Source organism: Gambusia affinis, linkage group LG10 (assembly GCF_019740435.1).
Source record: "Gambusia affinis linkage group LG10, SWU_Gaff_1.0, whole genome shotgun sequence".
Lineage (NCBI taxonomy): Eukaryota > Metazoa > Chordata > Actinopteri > Cyprinodontiformes > Poeciliidae > Gambusia > Gambusia affinis.
The window spans coordinates 23,911,064-23,931,376 of NC_057877.1; the positions used below are offsets into that span (position 1 = coordinate 23,911,064).

Here is a 20,313-nt window from a genome sequence, read left to right on the forward strand (position 1 = left end):
CACTATTGCTTTGAGATTTATGCTAACATAAATGCTTGCTGGCTTAAATATTCTGTAGGTTCAAATGTTTGGTTGATAAAAGTTGTGATGCTAATGTTGCTAAATTATATTTTGAGATCATAAAACTCTTTGTTATATACACATAACTAGGTAACTGGAAAACAAAAGGAGATTTTACAAAACAAGCAAATACAGATTTGGAAAATTATAAACAATATCTTCATTATTGCTTTTAGCTTGATGCTAACGTACAAATGTTTGCTAGCTTAAATGTTCTGTAGGTTCAAATGTTTGGACAGTAGAAGTTGTGATTCTAATGTTGCTGAATTATATTTTGAGAACCTTTAGCTGTTTTATATCCATTACTTTTATAACTTGTAATTATATATTAGTCACTGTAAATATGATGCGGTGGGAAATGTGCTGGTGTTAAGCAGATGCTGAGACATAAGTTATTTTTTGTATCTCTAATGGCTGGAGAGAAACAGATAATCACGAAGCAAGGTCACCGTAATAGGAAAAGGGTTTTACCGCTTTATGTTTTTTCTTAAACTCACTCCTTTGGTGAGAATACCATCAGAAGGCTAAAGTAAGATGTGTTTTTCTTTAATTACGTAACTCTGATGAAGACATGGACACTGTAAAGTTTTTAGGTCATGATTATTTGTGCTGCATTATCAGGAAGTCCGGTTGCTGTTATGTAACTCGACCATTCTTCTTTATACTTATGTCGAGTTTTGAATCTGCGCAGGCCTCCGACGACAAACAATCCCCACATTTGACTCTTTTTGTGGATTTTTTTCCCCCTATTGTTTCAGTGAAGGGCATTATAGGTCTTAATGTGGGTAGTTTTGGATAAGAAGCCGTTCTGCTTATCAGATCAGAGGCTGAAATGACCCACGCTGAACCATAATGTCCTAAATCAGAGGAAACAATTGCCATTCAAATAAGTTGTTGACTCAGCTGAAACATAAACACTTGAGATTGAAATCCACACAAAAGCAAGTTTTAAGGATTTTTCCCCTCAATAAATCCTGCTGACCACAAGCTGTTCAGTTATGTTGATTAAGATTTCATAATTTGGAGGATTAATGAGTCAAATGCCTTCATGACATGAAGTAGTGTTAAATAATCTTAATAATACAAACAAACAAGAAAAAAAATCAAGCTTCTGATCTAAAATACATCCAGTAAGCTTAGAAAAATGTTACAACCTATAAAAGACAAACATGGGAATCTGGAGTGTGTTAAAATTTACCAGCTTTTGGTTTTCCATTCTGAGGCACAATGAAAACAGCTATTTATAATCTGTGCATGAAATTACTGCTTCTCTGAGAAAAAGCAACAAAACTTTGGCAAAATTATGTGGTGAACACCTTTTTTTTTCTTTGTATACCTCATGGATAATTGAGTTATTTCTCTGATTGCAGAATGAACAAAATAGCATAAGATAGACGAAAACATAGGGTAAGAAATTACAAAATGTAATTTGTTTTTGACATTTTTAAGCACCACTTTGTGAACGTCTTAGTAAAATAAGTTTCAAGTATTTTTTTGGTTTTGTTTGTGTGATACTATTTAATATAAAAAAGCACATTTCTTTTAAACAATCAGATCTAACAAAACCCACTTACATTTCAGTTCTTCACAGCTGTGATGTTGCTTCTGAGACAAAGATGCATCTGCTGATCTGAGAGAAGCGCATGGTGTCAAGAAAAAGGGAGGTTAGAGAGAAACGACACACACACACTCACAGAGCCAGAGCAACCACCAGTCACACATGCACACAACGGCAAACTCATGCACAAAGATCAGCCATTAGATTGACTTCCACCTGTGACGCTCGAGCTGAGCTGTGCAGCTCCCCACTTCTGCAGCTCACCAATAATCACTCGGTATTAGGGGAGATTGCTTTGTTCTTGTTTTTTTTTTTTTGGGTGAATGCATGGCCCACCTCTGGGCGGGTTTGTATAGCAGGAGGTGTACCGTTTTTGGTGAATTTACCCTTTATTTTTGCTTTTATGCTGAAAATTAAAGAAGAAAATAATTATTAGTGTGAAGGAAATACTGAAAATGAATAAACAAACAAAACATCGAAACTTCGGTTCTTAAAGGGAGTTGTTATAAAATGCTTGAGTGTCAATTTCCAAAATAGTTGGTAAAATTTTAACAACTTGACACTTGAACTGGCTGTGTTTTTCACATCATAATGTCACTTTTGATTCTTTCTACGTTCCTTTTCAAACAATGGATTTGGAATTAAAATAAAAAAAATCACAGATTTTACTGATAATCACAGATGGAGTTGGCTGTCACATCCTCTTCAGTGTTGATTGTCATATGTGACAATCGAAAAACAAATGGCACTGAGAATGGAAAAAAAATCTATTTATTCTCTATAGCTGAAAAGAAAATATCAGCATAATAAAAAAAATTATATGGAAAGGTGATGGAGTCCAACAAGACATGTTGGTTCATACGAAGATAAAAGATTAGGAGAATAAAGTTATAAAATTACAAGAATAGTCATAATATTATGAGAATAAAATTATTATACATCAAGAAAATTATAATATTTAAAAAATAAAGTTATAATATTAATGTTTCCTCGTAGTATTATGACTTTATTCTTGCGATTTTATGACATTATTCTTATAATTGTATAATTTTTTTAATGTCTAACACTCTGTTGCAGTCCAGTACATAAAATGTAAGTATTGGGTAGTAGAGTAGTAATAAATACAGCAGGATAAATTTTGAAAATATCTAAAATAATACACTGCAAAAATACATGCTTTTACCACATAATTTTGGTCTAGTTTAATGGGCAAATATTTTAATTCGCTTGAAACAAGTCAAAACTGACTTACAAGTAACTATGGAGCAAGAAATAGAAGCTTGTTTTAAGTCAGTAATTCCTTAACATCAGTGAAAGAAATACTTGTTCCATTGGCAGATTATTTCACACTTATAATTTCACTTATAATAAGACACATTTCCCATGTTATGAGTGAATTAATCTGCCAATGGAACAAGTGCCTTTCCATCAATATTAAGGAATGATTTAATTTAAATAATTCCCAATTTAAAGTATGCTATATTTTGCTGAAAACATTTAAGTTAATTTGGTCTTATTTCAGGTATAGTAAGATATTTGCACTAGAAGCTAAACCAAAAACACTTGTTAAGATTTTGTGAGATTTGGTTTGGCAGTATTTTTGTTTTGTTGTAGAAAACATGATTCTCTTTTTAATAGCCTGTAATTTTTGACAAATTTGATAGTTTTATGTTCTGTCATTTCATGACATGTGATATTATGTTTCCTCTATAAGCTATTAAATTAAACAATGTAAATTGAAAACTTGTCTTAAAAGTATTCTTTAGCTTCCTTTATGAATTATTTCTCATTAAAACAAAATAGGGACAACTTATCCCACAACCAGGTTGGTTTTTTGGAGCCCTCAGCATGGCACACTAATAATGAATGACCTTCTATGTAAATGTAATTAATTACTAATTACCAACAAGACATTAACAGTAGTAAACTATAAGCATTTCTGTAGTTTATAAAGATGGAATTGATGTTCAATTTGAAAAAAAATATGGTTTTGTTAATCTTCTTTCCTTTTAAATGTGTTCGATGCAAATCCGCGGTTACACCGAGGGCTGACAGTCGTTATGATTGACGGCTGCTGTCCATTGCTGCCTTATCTTTCCTCATTAAAAGTTATTAAAATAAAATTGCAAGTTTGGTTTTCATCCTTGTCTGTGTGGCTGGCAGTGCGGCATCCTCTGACAATTTTTAAGGTGAAATCGGCTAAATAAAAGCGATATGTCTGTTTTTAGACTAGCTTTAAAGGAACGCATTGGTTGTTTTGACGTCCGTCATGGCGGAGTTCTGGTGACGTCATGTGACTTTTATTCCGTAAATTACTGCTAACTGTGTTTTAAAATATTGGGAGATGATAACTGATGTGGCACAAGGTGAAGGTAAATTTGTTTACTAACTGAATCAAACTTTCACTGCTAATATGTAAGTTAGCTTTAATCAGTTTTTGTGCATGTTTATGTGAATTATTGATACTTAGATCTTTAGAGATGGTTCACAACCCTAGCCAGCGGTTCTAATATAGGGCAAAGTAGAGATTTCCATTGCACCTGTGAAGTCTTCACACCACCAAACCAGTGGCTGGGGTTGTGAACACACACACACACACACACACACACACACACACACACACACACACACACACATACACACACACACATGGCCAACCCACCCCCCTCCACTGTCTCAGGCTGCAGCTGCTTTCTTGAAGTCTGGCAGCCAGGCAGCAGAACTGAATCAAGTCTGTCAAATTCAGAGAGACTAAAACCTTTGGAGGACATGTGTTCCTTCAAAATAAAAGCACAGACACCGACTTACATAGTTTCTATTGTAAGTGGATGAGATGTTCCCTCAACAGATGCCATTGTCTGACTACACTAGGTGGTCGGTAGATTTAACTGGTTATATTGACTCAGTTACATTTATTTGAGTAACTTTTAGGAAAAAAAAAACTTTTAGGAGTACTTTTACTGCAGTAATTTTATTAGAAAGTATCACTACTCTTACTTGAGTTTAATTTCTGAATACTTTATCCACTGTGAGTAACTTCACCAGACACACCTGCAGTTTTTGTTAAAGCTAACTGTCGTCGCAAATAATGGTAAGTTGACATTTTAATGCACTTTTAATTAAATTTTTAGTGCAACTTTACATTACAAATGTCATTATTATCAAATGGCAGTTCATGACAACAGCTGTATCATTTATGAAGACTCCTTCGTGTTTATAACAGGCATCATTTAGCTATTTATGACAGTGTCATGTCAATCTCATGCACACCTCTTCAAATAAAGGCTCACAAGTTTCATATCGAAAGAAACTGATTGAGTTAATGTTATTTTTAAAACACCTGAATTTTCACATAACTTTATATTTGGTACATCTGCAATTTTTAAATATTAAATGATTTTTTGATCAGTTACTCAGTACTTTAGAAGTATTTTACCAAATAATTACCAAGTGATCACTGTCAATCACTCCCTGTGAGGCACTCCTCATCCACTCCTCTCTGCTGTGCTAGCGTAGTCTGTTGTGAATGCTAGGCTAGGCTAGGCTAGCATAGCCACTGATGACAGCAGATAAACGGTTTTCCTGTAACAATAAGTTGTTTTTCTGCCATTAGCACATTGAGCAGCGAGTACATGAGGGTGACTGACAGCGGCAAGACCCTTTTCCTGTTTCTGATTGGTTGTTTTTGGTTGGGAGGGGTGCATTTCTTCCTGTAGCAGTAGTAGCTCAGGGAGAATTAAAAATCATATATTGTTTTAATAAAAGCTACAGACTGCAGCTTTACACAAGTAATCTTTATCTCTCATTTCTGGTTTACATTCTAATGCCGAATTCAAACTTTATTCTGAAAGGACTTGGGATTGTTTCCTGTTTGTGCTTCGGGGCAGTTTGACTAAACTTTCTCGGCTCTCTGGTTCTGTAAAGTTAAAGGAGCTGAGGTTTAGTCTGCCGCCGCCGGCGCCGCCTCCTCTCCGCTCGGCTGCAGGGCGACAGAGGACAGACTCTCACCAGACTCTCCTGCAAGGGGACACGGGCAGGTAAGACCAGGCGGTCCGACTCCTGCTCCCTTCTTTTCTTCTCTTCTTTCATGCACAGATCAAGGTGGGGGGAGCAGGACTGATGCTGGCAGGACTCAGTTCTCAACTCTTACCTCTACTGCCTCTGCAGCACTGTTCCTGCTTAAGTTTTGCATGTCTTTCATCAAGATTTTGTGTGTTCTCTAGTTTCATGAAATGCACAAGTGCTTTTCTTTGGACTCGGTCTTCATTTCCTGAAGGAGTTCTCTTTTCCTCAGAAGTATATTTAGGCTTTGGTCACCTCGGTGGCTGATGACAGGGCAGGCTTATGCGCCTTTTGCCGGTCAGTGGATGATGTGGCTGTCAGCTGCCAACAGGTAACTGAAGGCTGGCATTGTTTCCTTCACTGAGTGGGGGAGCAACTTGCAGTTTTGCAAAAATAAAAGCACTAAATCCAGTTACAATGGACATGTCGGTGTCATCACAGCCAACTTTCTCATTCTGCATGCAGAACTTATGTAACTTCATCCCAGGTATCTCACAGATTTGCAACACAGTTACGTTTTTAAGTCGAGCTCATCCATTTGGTTCAGTCAGTGCTGCTTTTGCAGATTTTGTTTTTGGTTTTAATGATAAATTTTATATGTACAGTCGGTTAGGAAAAGTATTCACACCCCTTGAACTTTTCCACATTTTGTCACATTAGATTTTAGTGGGTGAGCAGAATACCCACAAATTATACTCAAGTAAGAGTTGCACTTCTTCAACATATTTTTACTAAAGTAAAAGCTAAAGACATCTAAAAAATTACTCAAGTTAGAGTAAAAAAGAAAAAAATTGTAATCTGATTACTTATCATTTGATACTTAAAAATCCATCATCAGATAGACCAAAATATAAAGTTAAGTGGAAATTTTGTTATCTTAAGGACGAAGATGACAATAATTCACATAAGTAACAAGAAATAACAAAAGAAAAATTTTCCAAAACAGTTTCCTTCAATAAAAAACTTATGAAACTTTAACAAAATCTGCAGGTCTGTGTGTCTAATGTCTGGTGAATTTATGTTTACATGTTTGTTTTTCATTCAGCTGGTAGAGAATACAGAAATGTTACTCAAGTTAAAGTAAAAAGTACAGAGTTGTGAAAATACTCTTAAGTACATTTTTTCAAAAAGTTACTCAAGTAAATGTAATTGAGTAAATGTAACTAGTAAGTACCAAAATTTGGAATTTAGTGTGAAAGATCAACACAAAGTGGGATACAGAATGAAAATTTTACACGATTTAAAACAACTAAAACACTGAAAGTGCGGCGTGCAAATGAACTCGACTAATTGCCTTCAGAAGTTGCCTGATGACTTTTAGTGACTGATCTAATCTCAGTACAGATACAGCTGCTCTGCAACAGAGCAGGATATATTTTACGATTAAAAACCGTGAGCAACACGAAGTCCCTGAGAGAACCTCAGGAGAACATTCAAACTCGATGCAGAAAAACCTTCCATTCTTCCTGCTGCAAGGCAACAGCACCACCAACTTCACTGCAGAAGGACTTTCTGCTCAGCTTTCTTTCTGTTTAAACATTCCTGCTTCATGATTTACTGTATCGTCAACAACTCTGTGTGAAACTTGCCCAAACACTTGAAAAAGTTTTGATTCTCAGTTTCCTCAAGGTTGTTACTCTTTGTACAGCTTTTTCTACCACATGTTTTCCTTCCACTCAACATTTCATTAACATGCTTAGATACAACACTCTCGTCCATAATTTTGTGTAGGACGGAAAATTACATAAAAATCCCCTTTTTGTTGGTCTTATGTAATATATTTGGGTTTTGATTATTTAAGTTTTTAAATAATGGTTCCACATATCACTCTGTACGTAACAAATTTAATACCCACATATATGTAACTTTTATATTTTGAATTAAATAAGAAAATTAAATTACATTTTTGAAGATTTTCTAATTCATGAAGACGTTTTTGTGTTTTTGTTCTAAGAATATCCAAAATATTCATATTTATTATTAACATTACGGGAAAAAAAGTGGCCTCAAACTGTTTTTAAAGTTGCTGACAACTTTGATCTTGGGCTGCAACTAACAGTCATTTTAGTAATTGATTATTTTGACACCCAATTGATTAATTTGTTTAAAAAATGGCACATTCTGCAGATTTTTCAATTCACCATTTAAGCCTTTTTATACAATATTTGAAATATATTAAAAGGTGCGAATAAAAAAATCCTTTTAAAATTTTGGTCCATAAAATACAAGTATATATTGTTGCAAAGTATGGATCTGCTAAAGAAATACTTTTAACATAGACATGGGAAAGGCTCTGGACTTTGACTAATTATTTTCATGAATGGATAAAAATTTCAGGTGAAGCTAAAACTTCAGGGATAGCACAGACAAATAAGTTTTTTTAATCTTAAATGCAAATTGTGTAGATATTGTTTGCACAGTTTTAGCCTAATTACTAATCTGAGTTTGTTGTTCTATCAGAAAATTGACTTTTTTTGATTAATCAATTATTAAATTAGTTGACCATTATTTAAATAATCGATTAATCATGATTGTTCTGACTAATTGTTTCAGTCCTACTTGGATCATCGGTTTTATAGTGATACTGATTAAACTATGCTAAACATGAGGAGCTTCCTGTTCCGTCTGTGACTGTCACTTTGTGCGTATTGGCAGTTTTGGATCATTGCCTCAGAGCATTTAAAAGGCAGAGTAAGAAAACCCTCTGCCGCTATCTGTGCGCTCTGTTCCCTTCACTGCTGGCTCGCTCGCTTTGTGTTGAGTCAGCTCTCTCTCTCACTAAATATTGTTTCAGACTCGAGAGGCACATTTTCAGAGCGAGGGGAGCACATCCGAGGCTCTCCCGCCTGTTTACGTTCCCACTTTTCATCTGCACTCTGTTTATTTGGGGAAATCTGCAAAGGAATGCCAGGCCTCTTTCTGTCTCTCTGTCTTTGTGGCAGACAGAGTTTAGTCTGAGATGCAGCTTTCTCTTTCACCTGTTTGGGTTTTCTTTTAAACATGAAGATTCTCTTGATTCTAGACTTCATATTTCTATAATGAAAGCAGAATTATGACGTTGGACTTACGAGCCATTTGATCCCCTCCCAACCCCAAAGTTCTATTAAGAATGACTGCCAGTTTAATGAAATAATAAACTGAACCTAAAACTGATTCATGAGCTACTCCCTGATCAAAGTGGAGGCAGTTTGGGGGAGAGTGCTGCTCTCGTAGCTAAGCTGTGGGACACTTAGCATCTGTTCACTCCACACAGACTTTACTTTGAGCCGGTCATATGGCTTTGATTAGCGTACTTTGGTTTCGGATAGCTCCACTCTCCCTGGCAGCAGCTAAAGACAAGGACATCATAATTAGCTCCAGCATTTAAAGGAAAAAGCTTCAAAGGGGACCTATTATGCAAAACTTGCATTTTGTACGTGTTTGTATTTCCTTTTGGGTCTGTATTGCTTCTAAAAACAGCCGGCGCTTAAAAAAGAACCACCCAGCTGTTTTTTAGTGATAAGTTGATGCTTTTTGGTGTCTGGAAAATGAGTCACTTCGAAAACCTCTTGAATGTAACGTCACAAATCAACAGGTAGGGCTCGTCGCCTAGCAACCCCAGGGAAGCCCAGACTGTTACCTAGCAACCCCAGCGGAGCTCCATCCGGCACCTAGCATCCAGAGCTCCTGAACATTTGGTGTTTAGTTCTTGACTTAGCATCCAGAAACCCCTTGCTGCATTCATGTTTGTTGTGCAGGAGGCTCTACTAATGCTTTTCAAAATGTACGGTTGTATAAATGCGCATCTGTTTGTGGCCATTTTCACGTGCAAGCGTAAACGTTGAGCTGGGAGGCGTGGACGTCAGCAGTTTATTTGGATGTAAAGTGACAAGAGGCACAAAAACAGCAAGAAATAAAACTAAGCAAAAATCTCATTATCATTCCCAGAATGATTTCGTCCAAAAAATGTAATGAACTTGGGTTTTTTTTTTTATAGCCCTTGGAGCTGTCGTAACCTGTTTAAGGTAACGTAATAGGTCACCTTTAAGTGTGAAAAGCATCACACACTGCTAACCAAGAAGATGATCATGAAGATCTTTTGGCTTTATTGCATTAGAGTTTGGCCCACCTACGTCCAGCTTTTCTCCGTCTTTCTAACAACAAGCCTTTTCTTTTCTGCCCTGCAAGCTGCGACAGTGTTAGAGGCTGTGTGGCCCGTCTGCAGCCCAGACCACTTTCCCTGCTGGCCACGGCCGCAGCTGTACGCTCCTTTTTCGCAGCTCATCCAAGCAAAACATGGAGTGGAGAGTTTTGTCGCTTTGGCCTGCTGACAAACATGCGTTTTTGTTTCACAAAAATGATATGGCCCAGAGGGAAGGTTTTGCACAACACACCGCAGGAAGATGTACAGCGCCGTCACCTCTGCATGACAGCCCACTCTCAGTTATATCTGGAGTAATATTTCATAGGTGGAAATGGTGCAGGAAAGTGCGTGCGTGTTGTTGTTGGGGGAGGATTTCTGGGGGGCTTTGCTTTAAAAAGCTCTTAGGGTCAGACCGGGGGTCCTTTCCTCCTCCCTCCTTCCTGGGTTTAAATAAACACAAGAAGAGTTAGTGGTAATGAAAAGCATTTGATATCAAGCAGCCGAGTTTAATACGTTAACAATAAATTGTAAGCGGGTGGAGGAGTAATGAAAATGGAGGGGAGTTTAGCTCTTTCGCAGGAAATGACTGGGAAAAGGGGAGGGGGATGAGAAAGGGAGGTTTTTAGTTGTTCTGCTTATGAGGGACGCTGCAACAGCACAAAGTCCCATTAGTCTGCTTTTACTGTATCTGCTGCACATTACTCCTGACATGAAGCAGGAGACGCTTTTCTCACAATTCCTCAACTTTCGGTTTAAGGTATCTGTTTTTTTGTTTCTTTTTCCTTCCTCTTTTCAGGAGGGAATTTGTTCTCCTCTGCTATCATCACCAAAAGGTTTCCCATCTGCCTCTGATTACCTTTGGCTGCAGTTGGTTAGCTGCCAGCCATCCGGGCCAGTGTGGCGTCTCTGCTCGCTTTTGAATCCCCAAATGGCTCTAAGGGAGCGGGGAAGGAAGGTGGGCAGTTTTTAGACCACATGATAGCAGGAGTCGAACTTTTTGGGTAAAAATTGCCTCGTCAGCTGAAATAAACAAGTCTGAGAGGAGGGCTTTAAATGGTTTGTTAAAAAGTCAGAGGAATTATCTGGTTGACATGAATGGTAATTGAGTTAATTGCCAGGTCTGTAATTAATAAATCTAAAACTATCAACAAAGAAATCAACTTTTTAAATTCAAAACTCCTTTTTCTTTCTTAATTATTGAGTAAATATACATATGAGCCCAACAAGTGTAGTTTATTCCTTCTAAAGGAGTTATTTATATATCTAATATGAAAAATACTTATTCAGAAACGTGAACACTGACATTAGCATTGGGGACGTCGGAGTTAGCTGATATGTGTTTAGCATTGAGATGCTACTTTCGGCTCTAATAGCTTCAAATTAGGGTAACTCCTTTTTATCACAATTTGAATTCATCAGTAAGTCTTTCCCTCTCTACTGTCCAATCAGATTGTGTATTGATGCAAAAATTAACTCCAAAGTGGGCCAAGAAATGCGGCTTTGTCGTCTTGTTGTTTGTAGATTTTACTTGTGCGTCAGATTTACGAGCGTACCGGAAACACAACACAAAGGTTCCTGTTCGGGACTTTTTCTTGTAAAAAATGAAATTAATTTATTTTTGAACACGTTAAAAATCAATGTAATTAACTAATCGAAATGAATTAATTCTCGACCCTATTATGTATATTGAATCAAATGAAAATCTGATCAAATTAATGAATAAATGAGCCTCAAGGTAGCTTTTTAAGGCAAATTCTAAAATATTCATAGACTATTTTACAGGTATGTTTTTAATATTTCTGGGTGGCCCAGTTAGTTGCACTACTGCCTTGCATCAAGAAGGTCCTGGGTTTGAATCTTTGCATGTTCTCCTTGTACTCCAACGTCCTGCCATAGTTCAAAAGCATGACTGCTAGACTTCATAGTCTCTCTAAATTAGGTCTGACTCAGTATCCTGTATACCAAAATATTTTTGAAACAAATGTGAGGGCAAATTGGGTCACCATCGAGACATTGATCCCAAGCACAGCAGAAAATCAACAACAGACCCGCTGAAAAAGACTCATTGTAGTGGCAAGTTCAAACCCCAATCTGTGGAGAAACATATTTTTACAAATTCCAATAAACTGAAGTAATTTTGTAAAGAAGAGTGAGCAAAACTTTGTTCACAGCAATATGAGAGATTGATAAAGTCATAAAGAAAATGTCTTCTTCTAGTTTTTACTGTTGATGGTGCTTTTAAAATCCATTCAGTCTTGAATAATTTTTTTTTATTTTATTTTTTTTTTTACTGTCAAATCACTCATGGAAAGAGGATTTTTCCCATGAAGGTCAGAGTAAAGTACAGTACTCGTTGTTTGAGGCGTGAATAAGCTCCATATAGGCACACATACCATCAGCTCCTGACACGGTGTCCAATTAGGAGTTTCGGCCGGCTGCCAGCAAGTCACTCAGCCATACAACCAAACATCAGAGGCCGCCAGCCTGGCGGTGATGGCATCCTGCTGCTTCTCTCAAATTAGCTAATTTTACCCCAGAAGCCTCAACATAATACCCACTTCAAACTCTGTTTATGGATTCAGAGTTTGCCTTCTTTTGTAATCACTCTTTCCGGTGCACGTGCCTGGACAGAGCTGTTGGTTCTTTTTTTTTTGTTTGTGTGAAACTCTAAAGTGTGAAAGGTAAAACATAAACTTGAAAGGCTTAGCTATCTATCTGTCTATTTATCTATCTATTTATCCATCCATCCATCATTTCAGTTTATATATAGATATATATCAATACACACAATCAGTATCAATAGATAATACGTCTGATAGAATATTCAATAATTTCACTGAACCGCACAGCATTCTGGGCGGTTTAGCCCCCTGGTGTACAAACTTTTTGCTAATTTAAATGACTGACCACAAAATTCATTAAATTAAAAAAACAAAAAATGTTTACTGTGATTTTGTTGTTGTTGTTGTTGTTGTTTGTTTTGGTTTATCTGCTCAACAATATATATTTTTTTAAATTAAATCTACTCCTCCCTCCTCTTTCAGTCTAAATTTGTCCCACCACTCACTGTCATTCACTTTACCGGCTTTCTTCCTAAACCGTTCCTCTTCCACAGGGCAGCGGAGAGAGGCCGAAAAGCTGCCAGCGCTTCTGCTTCACCCCCATCGCAGAAGTCAAGTCTGGTGTTTTCCCCGTCTATGAGGAGCTTCGCCATCGCTCAGTGACAGACAGACACGCTGCAGGTGCAGAGAGTCTCTGATCGTCCTGCAGCTATGGCCCGACCGAGCGCTGAGCTGTCCCTCTGCTAGGCGACGGGGCATCCGACAGGGCAGGAGACATGTTGGGACAGAGGCCCGAGGACCACCGCACTGAAGTCTGTTACTATAGCAAATACTGTAGTAACCATGGAAAAGCTATGGAGGACTGCTCTGGTCTGCACTGTCGTTGTCGTCCTGGTTGCCACCAAGATCACAGGAGGTCACAGAGATGATTTTGCTAAATCACAAGGTAAGATAAATTAAAAAATAAAACGTACACCGGTTAAACTTTTTTTTCACATTTTGTCACGTTACAGCAGGACTTAGCAACCTGCTATAGAATAAAACTCGCCTAGAGCCATAAAATGGTTCTCTAACTTTGTTTTATTATGAAAGCTAACAAAATTAAACAATTCTTTTGCTACTTTCAGACTTAGAACAAAATGAATGAATGAAAAAAATATAATGTTGTAGAATGAGGTGAGCCTTTTCTATAAATATAATAGTTATTATATAATTATAATAACTAGCTTAAAAGCTTTTTACTTTAAGAGCCTTTAGATAGCTTTTCAGCTAGTTAAAAGTAGTTAACAGCTAGTTAAAAGTAACTAGATAACAGCTAGTTAAAAGTAACTAGCTTTTGAAAAACTAGTTATTTTTAAAAGCTAGTTACTTTAAAAGATTTAAGCTTTAAAAGCTTTTAACTAGCTTATAAGCTAATTAAAAGTAACTGTCTTTAAAAAAGCTAGTTCATTTTAAACGCTAGTTATTTATAAGCTTTTAAATAAAACTTTTAAACTAGCTTTTACTTTTGAAAAGCAGTTTCAGATCTACTTTTTTCACTTTTGATACAGATATCTGTTTAGTATCATCTAATGCTAATCCAATACAGAAAAACAGTGGTGATTTAAAACGGGGGTCCTTTCCTCCTCCCGCCTTCCTGGGTTTAAATAAACAAAAGGCGAGAGAGAATTAGACAGAGTAGATCTGTCCTTATTGATAGTGCCTTATTGATTGGGCACGTTGTCACTAATATCTGATCTAGAATTTTTTTAAATATTGGTTCCAATACTGATATTAGTATCGGATCGGTGAATCTCTAGTAGATATTAAAAGCAAATTTTGCAAAATAAGTTACAGAAATAACTTCTAAAAGACCATTTCTTGAATAATCAAAAACATTTTCTTTTTGGTTTTGCAAGAGCCAAAGAGCCACAGATTGAAATACCCATTAAATAAAAATAAATTTCAAAATTTTATTGGGATTTTATATAATAAAACAGCAGAAAGCATCACATTATTTCCTTCATTTATTTACATACATCCACTTCATTTTAACGCGTCCTTAAACAGAAATCTTCAAAAATGTATGCAAGCAGCTGAAATTGGATTGGAATTAAAACCATTAAAAAAAAATCAATAATCATAATTTTATTATTTAAATAAAATAACTCTTACTGATAGCAGTCTAGAGATAAAGACCATTTTTAATGTATTTTAAGGCTGAGGAGCCCAGACTGTTTGCTGTCATTTCAGTAAAAGAAAACAAATTTTCATGAAATTAATATAATTAAACGTAAGTTGCATAAAACAGACATAAGAGAAGATGTTAGGTCTGCATTATAGCTAAGCTTTTTGGCACCTTTTAATTAGTTTTTTCAACTAAAGCTCAAAGACACAAACACCTTTAAAGAGGTAAACCCCCCCCCAGGGTCCATTCATCATTATAAGGACAAGACAGCCTCTGTGCATTTCCTAAATTTGCTCTCTGACCTCTAAAAGGCATCTGGCTGTAATAGCCGGTAATGCTTCCTCAGACTTCCTCAGGAGAAACCTCCCCTCAGACTCTGATTTGGGTTTTTAACCTCAAAGGTGCCTTCAGAACCGCCCAGTGAATCAGTGTTAGATCATTAGTTAATGGACTTTTCCTGCAGAAATAAACCCACACGTTAAACCTTCGATCTGTGCTGCTGCTTTGGGCTTTTTAAGGTCATTGTTCGCATGTTCCTGGCTGCTACTTTCTTTGGTTTCATGCATACTTCCAAAAACTAACAACTAGCCCACAAGTTTCTGCAGCAGAAACCAACTCGGAGGGAAACATAACGGTTGCCAGTAAGCTACTGGAGAGAGACACAACTCAATGCGAAAACCAAGAAATCCTCTCATTCCTGGAGTCATATATTGTTTCCTTTGTGCATGTGTGCTTTCTGTTGTGGCAACTTAGGTAAGTAACATGGTGGGTCGGATTGCTGTGCAGAATGAGGTCAAATATGTTCAGAAAAAGTGAAAGCAAATAGATATTATATCGGTTTTACCATTGAGAGTCCTGCTCTATAGTAAGGGTTGTCCAAAGTTTTTTCAAAGGGCCAAAACTGACAAGTCATAAGAACCTAAGGGGTAAAAAAATTCATAAATTAAGACACCAGTTTTGGTGTTGTTTTTTGTAGAAAAGGGATTTTGCACTTAAAATTGGATTTTGCACATTTTTCTGTATTAAAAGAAAGTTAATCTTGTTTTCAAATTATTTGGGGCTTAATTGAGCAAATTGTCGGTCACTTTCTTTTCAAAACACATGCTATATTTAGCCAAGTTTAAAAAATTAAATAAAAGTTGATTTAAGTGCAGCAAAAAATGCATCAACATTTTCCATTGTAATAAAACTATACCTGCGACAGACTGGCGACCTGTCCAGGGTGAACCCCGCCTCTCGCCCGGGACGCAGCTGGAGAGGAACCAGCAACCCTCCCGACCCCATTAAGGACGAAGGGTGTTCAGAAAATGGATGGATGGATAAAACTATACTCTTTACTCTTATTAAAAAATTCCATCTGCTTCAGCCACCCCTGCTGGACATTTTTGAATTGTTTGCAATTTGGACACCCTTGCTCTAGAGTAACCAGTTTCTGTTTTAGTTTACAAATGTAACATTTCCTCTGAGATTTATCTCCTAAAAGCTGTGAGTTGTAATGTAATTAGGAGAAGCAAAAAGGAGCAAAATTTTCTTTGCTATATGCAACAGTGATTTTTAGATGCATTCTTTCACATTTTTCTTGTAAAATAATAAAATTCCAATTATGGGTGGGAAGTGGACTTAAAGTTTATCACTATATTTTGTGGACTATTGTAATAGTGATAAAAATGACAATAAGAACTATTAATTACATCAGTTTTAGGTAACTGTACGGCTGTGACTGTGTGTCACCTCTGCCTCACAAACAGAAAAACTGGTCTTGAAAACATTCCCATTTGACACCAGTCACATAAAGAACTGTGATTTGTGTCATTAGACTGCGCACAGTGACTGCAATTTCATCATATTTTCAAATTCATTGATATTTATTGATCCCTCTGAGTGCATAAACAGTGGAGAAAATAGTAAAACGAACAATCCCAACAATACGGACAGTTTCTTAAGGATGATTAATTGGAATTTATCATGATAACAATAAATCACAATTCTTATCCACATAAGAAATTTATCACAATAAATGATAAATGATAAACAGTACAATTAATGCCCACCCCTAATTCCAACCAAAGTTTACTGCAGCTTTTGTGAGAGGCGGCCATATTGAAACTCAAGTCGGCCTTGAAATTCCTAACTGGGGTAGTTGGAATTTCTTCCACTTTTCCACTGGGAAGGCTGACTTTGTTGGTCATTTCAGCTGATTTTTCCAACTGGGAAGTTGTAATTTCTGACTACAAATTTAATCAGTGACTAATCTGGGAAATCCATCCTGCAGCAGACAGACCCAAATGGGATGTGAATGAAAATCTGAAGGCCACCAAAGTGAATCCTTTTAACACCTCGGCTGCACCGAAATTAAATCAAAAACAAAGGACACCTTTATCATTTATTAATTTTTTTCAAACTTTCTGTATATTTTTAATTCAGTTGACTATACTTTGTTCTGTAGTTTGTTTATGAAAATATTTATGAGTGAGTTTGTCATCACTATGTTGTTTAACGATTGTTAAGCAACTTTTTTTTAACTTTTGTGACATTTTTGGTCAGCACCAGTTGTCTTTAAATAGCATACCATAATTTACAGTAATTTCCTTTCAAGGCAACTGATAAAGAAGATAATAAAATTCTAGTTAAAGATAATAGTTACTGGATTTCCCTTGTGTCTGCATGATTACAAGGCATTAAATCCCACTGGGCATTTTTCATTTTATTTGAAGAGAAATCTAAACTCTTTTCCTCTTTTATTTTACTCCTAACAAGCATCAGGTCTTCTGTATGTCATTTATATATGAATCCTTGCCCATGACTGTCATGCCAAGACAAATGAACACCCAAACTTTCAACCCAAATTTGACATTTTAGTATCCAACAAAATTAAGTTAATTACAGTCTCCATTTCTCTTGGAAGGCAGTGTTCTAGACGTTGGAAGATAAGGGCTGGCATGGAGTTGCCATTCCTGCTTATTTCAAACCTTGAGCCAACGGCTGCATTTTAATTCATCTGCACTAAATTCTGAAAAATTATATGTCTGAGATTGTCTAGTAAAAACAAAAAAATTATGTTTTACCTTGTTGAAGTGGAAAACTTTCCCTAAAACATCAGACTAGGTGATAATGAGTGTCTGATGAGGTCACAGACCCGATCAGCAAGCGCCTTTAAAACTGTATTTTTGATCAAATTTTAGAGTTTTTGCACACCAAATCTTTAAGCATTTCTATAGCTTTACTTGATGTTCCCTATAGAGGTCATGAACCTCTATAGAGGTTTGCTGTCATTTGCTGCAATTTCATTACAAATGTGTGCAAAACGTGTGCAAAACATTTTGCACACGTGTGCAAAATGTGTGCAAAACATTTTGCAAAATGTGTGCAAAATTTCCGTCACATAAGAAACGCGACTGACCTGACTGAACACCTGGCTCCGTCCTCATATGAACGAACAGCAAACCCGACAAACAAACAGTGCAATAATGACGGTACCCGAGACATTTACCTTATCAGCCAATAATAAAGCAAAGACGGCGGGCAAAGAAATTCTCCAACGAGTCCTGAATCGGTTCGGTAAGATTATTAGCGGGAAAAACGGAGAAATAAACAATAAAGCCGAAGAGGAAAAACGACGAGGGGCAAAAAGTCTCACTGGATGCGAACTTGAAAAATGTGTTGGAGTCGGACGCATTTTGCACTTACTAACAGGTGAGTAATGGCTAAAATAATACCGGCTTGTGAAAATCAGCCTTCAGGAAAAAATGCTTAAAAGTAAACAGTAGCATAAAACGGTGCTTAAATGTAAATACTGCAGTTAGTGCAGCTTATGTTTTCATGCTGCCATAGAGCTACCACTGGAATTTACACACATAAAATCAAGCATAATTACCTTAACGTATTGATCTGGAAATGATTATGTTTTAGTATTTTTATTTTAATCAGACTGAGTTGTGTTTATTTGCTTAGCAGTTAGCCTTCAACCGTTAGCATTGAGTTGTTAACATTGAGCTGTTTAACCAAATTACAACAGTATTTAGGATAAAACATTTATGACAAAGGGGATACCTAACTATAGTTTAATTTATTCACTTGTGTTTGTTTATTTTCATAACTGCTGTACGTCCGCATGTGAGCGGAGGCGGCGTGGTGTCAATTAAAATCACACTTGATAAGTCATTGAAAACATGTAGCGTCATTATTCTTCAACTACTTCCTGTCGATTACTTCTAAGTGGTTTGTGTCTATGATAACGTCTTGTTGATCACGTGACTTGTGTGACGCAAAAAAAGTGTTTCAATTGCAGCTTTGCGAAATAAACCGATATCTATACATCCAGGTCATACTAGCGGCAAAACTTTTTTTTTTATCAAAAAACTAGTTTGTTTATTTTTTCAAAATCGGTGGTTACATATTAAGCGGTATTTCAAGTTATATGGTGAAACGCCAGAGCACTTTAGGGAGGCGCTTCATGAGGAAAAAATAAAGTAGAAAAAGATATCTGCTTGCTGTCTACTGATGTTGAGAGAAAGCGTCTTTTCGCACGATCAACTCTGTGGATTTAGGAAAAAGTTGGTACTGTGGGGTGCGCGTGTGGAGCGGGGATCAGTGGAAATGTTTCCCACCTTAGAGGATGTTTTGGCCAGTGATGTCAGTAACGTTATTGACGTCGGACCACTTTTTTCAGTAACAAGTAATCTAACGCGTTGCTATTTCAAATCCAGTAGTCAGACTACAGTTACTTATCAAAATCATTTTTGCGTTACTGCGTTACTGTCTTCTTTTGTTATTTAATCGTATTTCCTCTACTCGTCTTGTCGAGTGACCGACGTCTCTATGCAACAGAAATGTAAACAATGGAGGGAGATGCGCATTTTGTCGGTGGAAAAACTGGAACTATTTTGAGTTTCTGTCGCCAAGTCCGATTATTATTAACGGCTTTGGGCTTCATTTTTTTAAGTACGAAAATTTAATGAGTGGCGGGTTGCGCCTTTTTGGGCTCGTTTTTGAACGTGAAGTTGCTCATTTGGGCTTGGAAATAAGCAGACTCATAATAAATCCCAGAATTTGTCCGTCATTAAGGTAGTTTTAGTCAGTCTCTTCCTGTTCATAATTTCCCGGATGATCCGTCCCGCTGTGTCTTTGTTAATGTCAACTTAATTTATTACCTCTCAATGACGTCGAGCTTGCGCTCCAGAAAACTGCAAACATCGAGACCAATATAAACAGCGCAATAAACGTGAAAACAGCCACGAATGAACGTGTCCGTAGTTGGCAATAGTTATAATGGCAAGTTAGCACCGTTATAATAATTAATATTACGGTAAGTGTCACAAATCTGTGCAACCATCTGAGCTGTGGAGCTTCAGGAGGAGCTCTGAATGGCCTTTTGGACACCAAACTATGGAGAAAATCTGGAGGCTGGGGGGAGGGGGGCTTTAAAATCCTACTTAGAGTTTTCCGACAACAGTGGACCACACAAATTACTCACTTTTTTTGTTTTTTTGTACAATCTCCTCTTCAGTTCAACCTTATAAGTGGAGACACATTGTTGATGTTACCATTATAAAATAGCTGATAATTAAGTATTGGCAGGAGGCGGAGCGTTGTTGTTAGCAGCTGCTGAAAGTAACTAAAAGGTTACTTTTAATGTAACTTAGTTACTTGCAAGTCAAGTAGTCAGTAATCTAACTAAGTTACTTTTTCAAGGAGTAATCAGTAGTCCGATTATAGTTACTTTTTCAAAGGGGGGGGGCGCGGCAGGCATTGTGCTCCTTGGAGGGGGGCTCACCCTTTCATA

At 36.8% G+C, this 20,313-nt stretch overlaps 1 protein-coding gene across 2 annotated transcripts in view; it reads left to right on the forward strand.

Annotated features, from left to right (window-relative positions):
- Positions 1 to 1,428: 1,428 nt before the first annotated feature.
- The window catches only part of adamts10 (ADAM metallopeptidase with thrombospondin type 1 motif, 10), a 63,192-nt gene continuing 44,307 nt past the window's right edge, over positions 1,429 to 20,313 (forward strand). The window contains exons 1-4 of one of the 2 annotated variants that reach the window (XM_044130561.1): positions 1,429 to 1,467; positions 1,642 to 1,724; positions 5,543 to 5,655; positions 12,919 to 13,310. In XM_044130561.1, the coding sequence (XP_043986496.1) occupies positions 13,208 to 13,310 (103 nt within the window). In that variant the 5' untranslated portion in view covers positions 1,429 to 1,467; positions 1,642 to 1,724; positions 5,543 to 5,655; positions 12,919 to 13,207. Of the gene's footprint in view, positions 1,468 to 1,641; positions 1,725 to 5,542; positions 5,656 to 12,918; positions 13,311 to 17,937; positions 18,225 to 20,313 lie in introns of those variants that run through there. The other variant, XM_044130560.1, reaches the window with a different exon arrangement.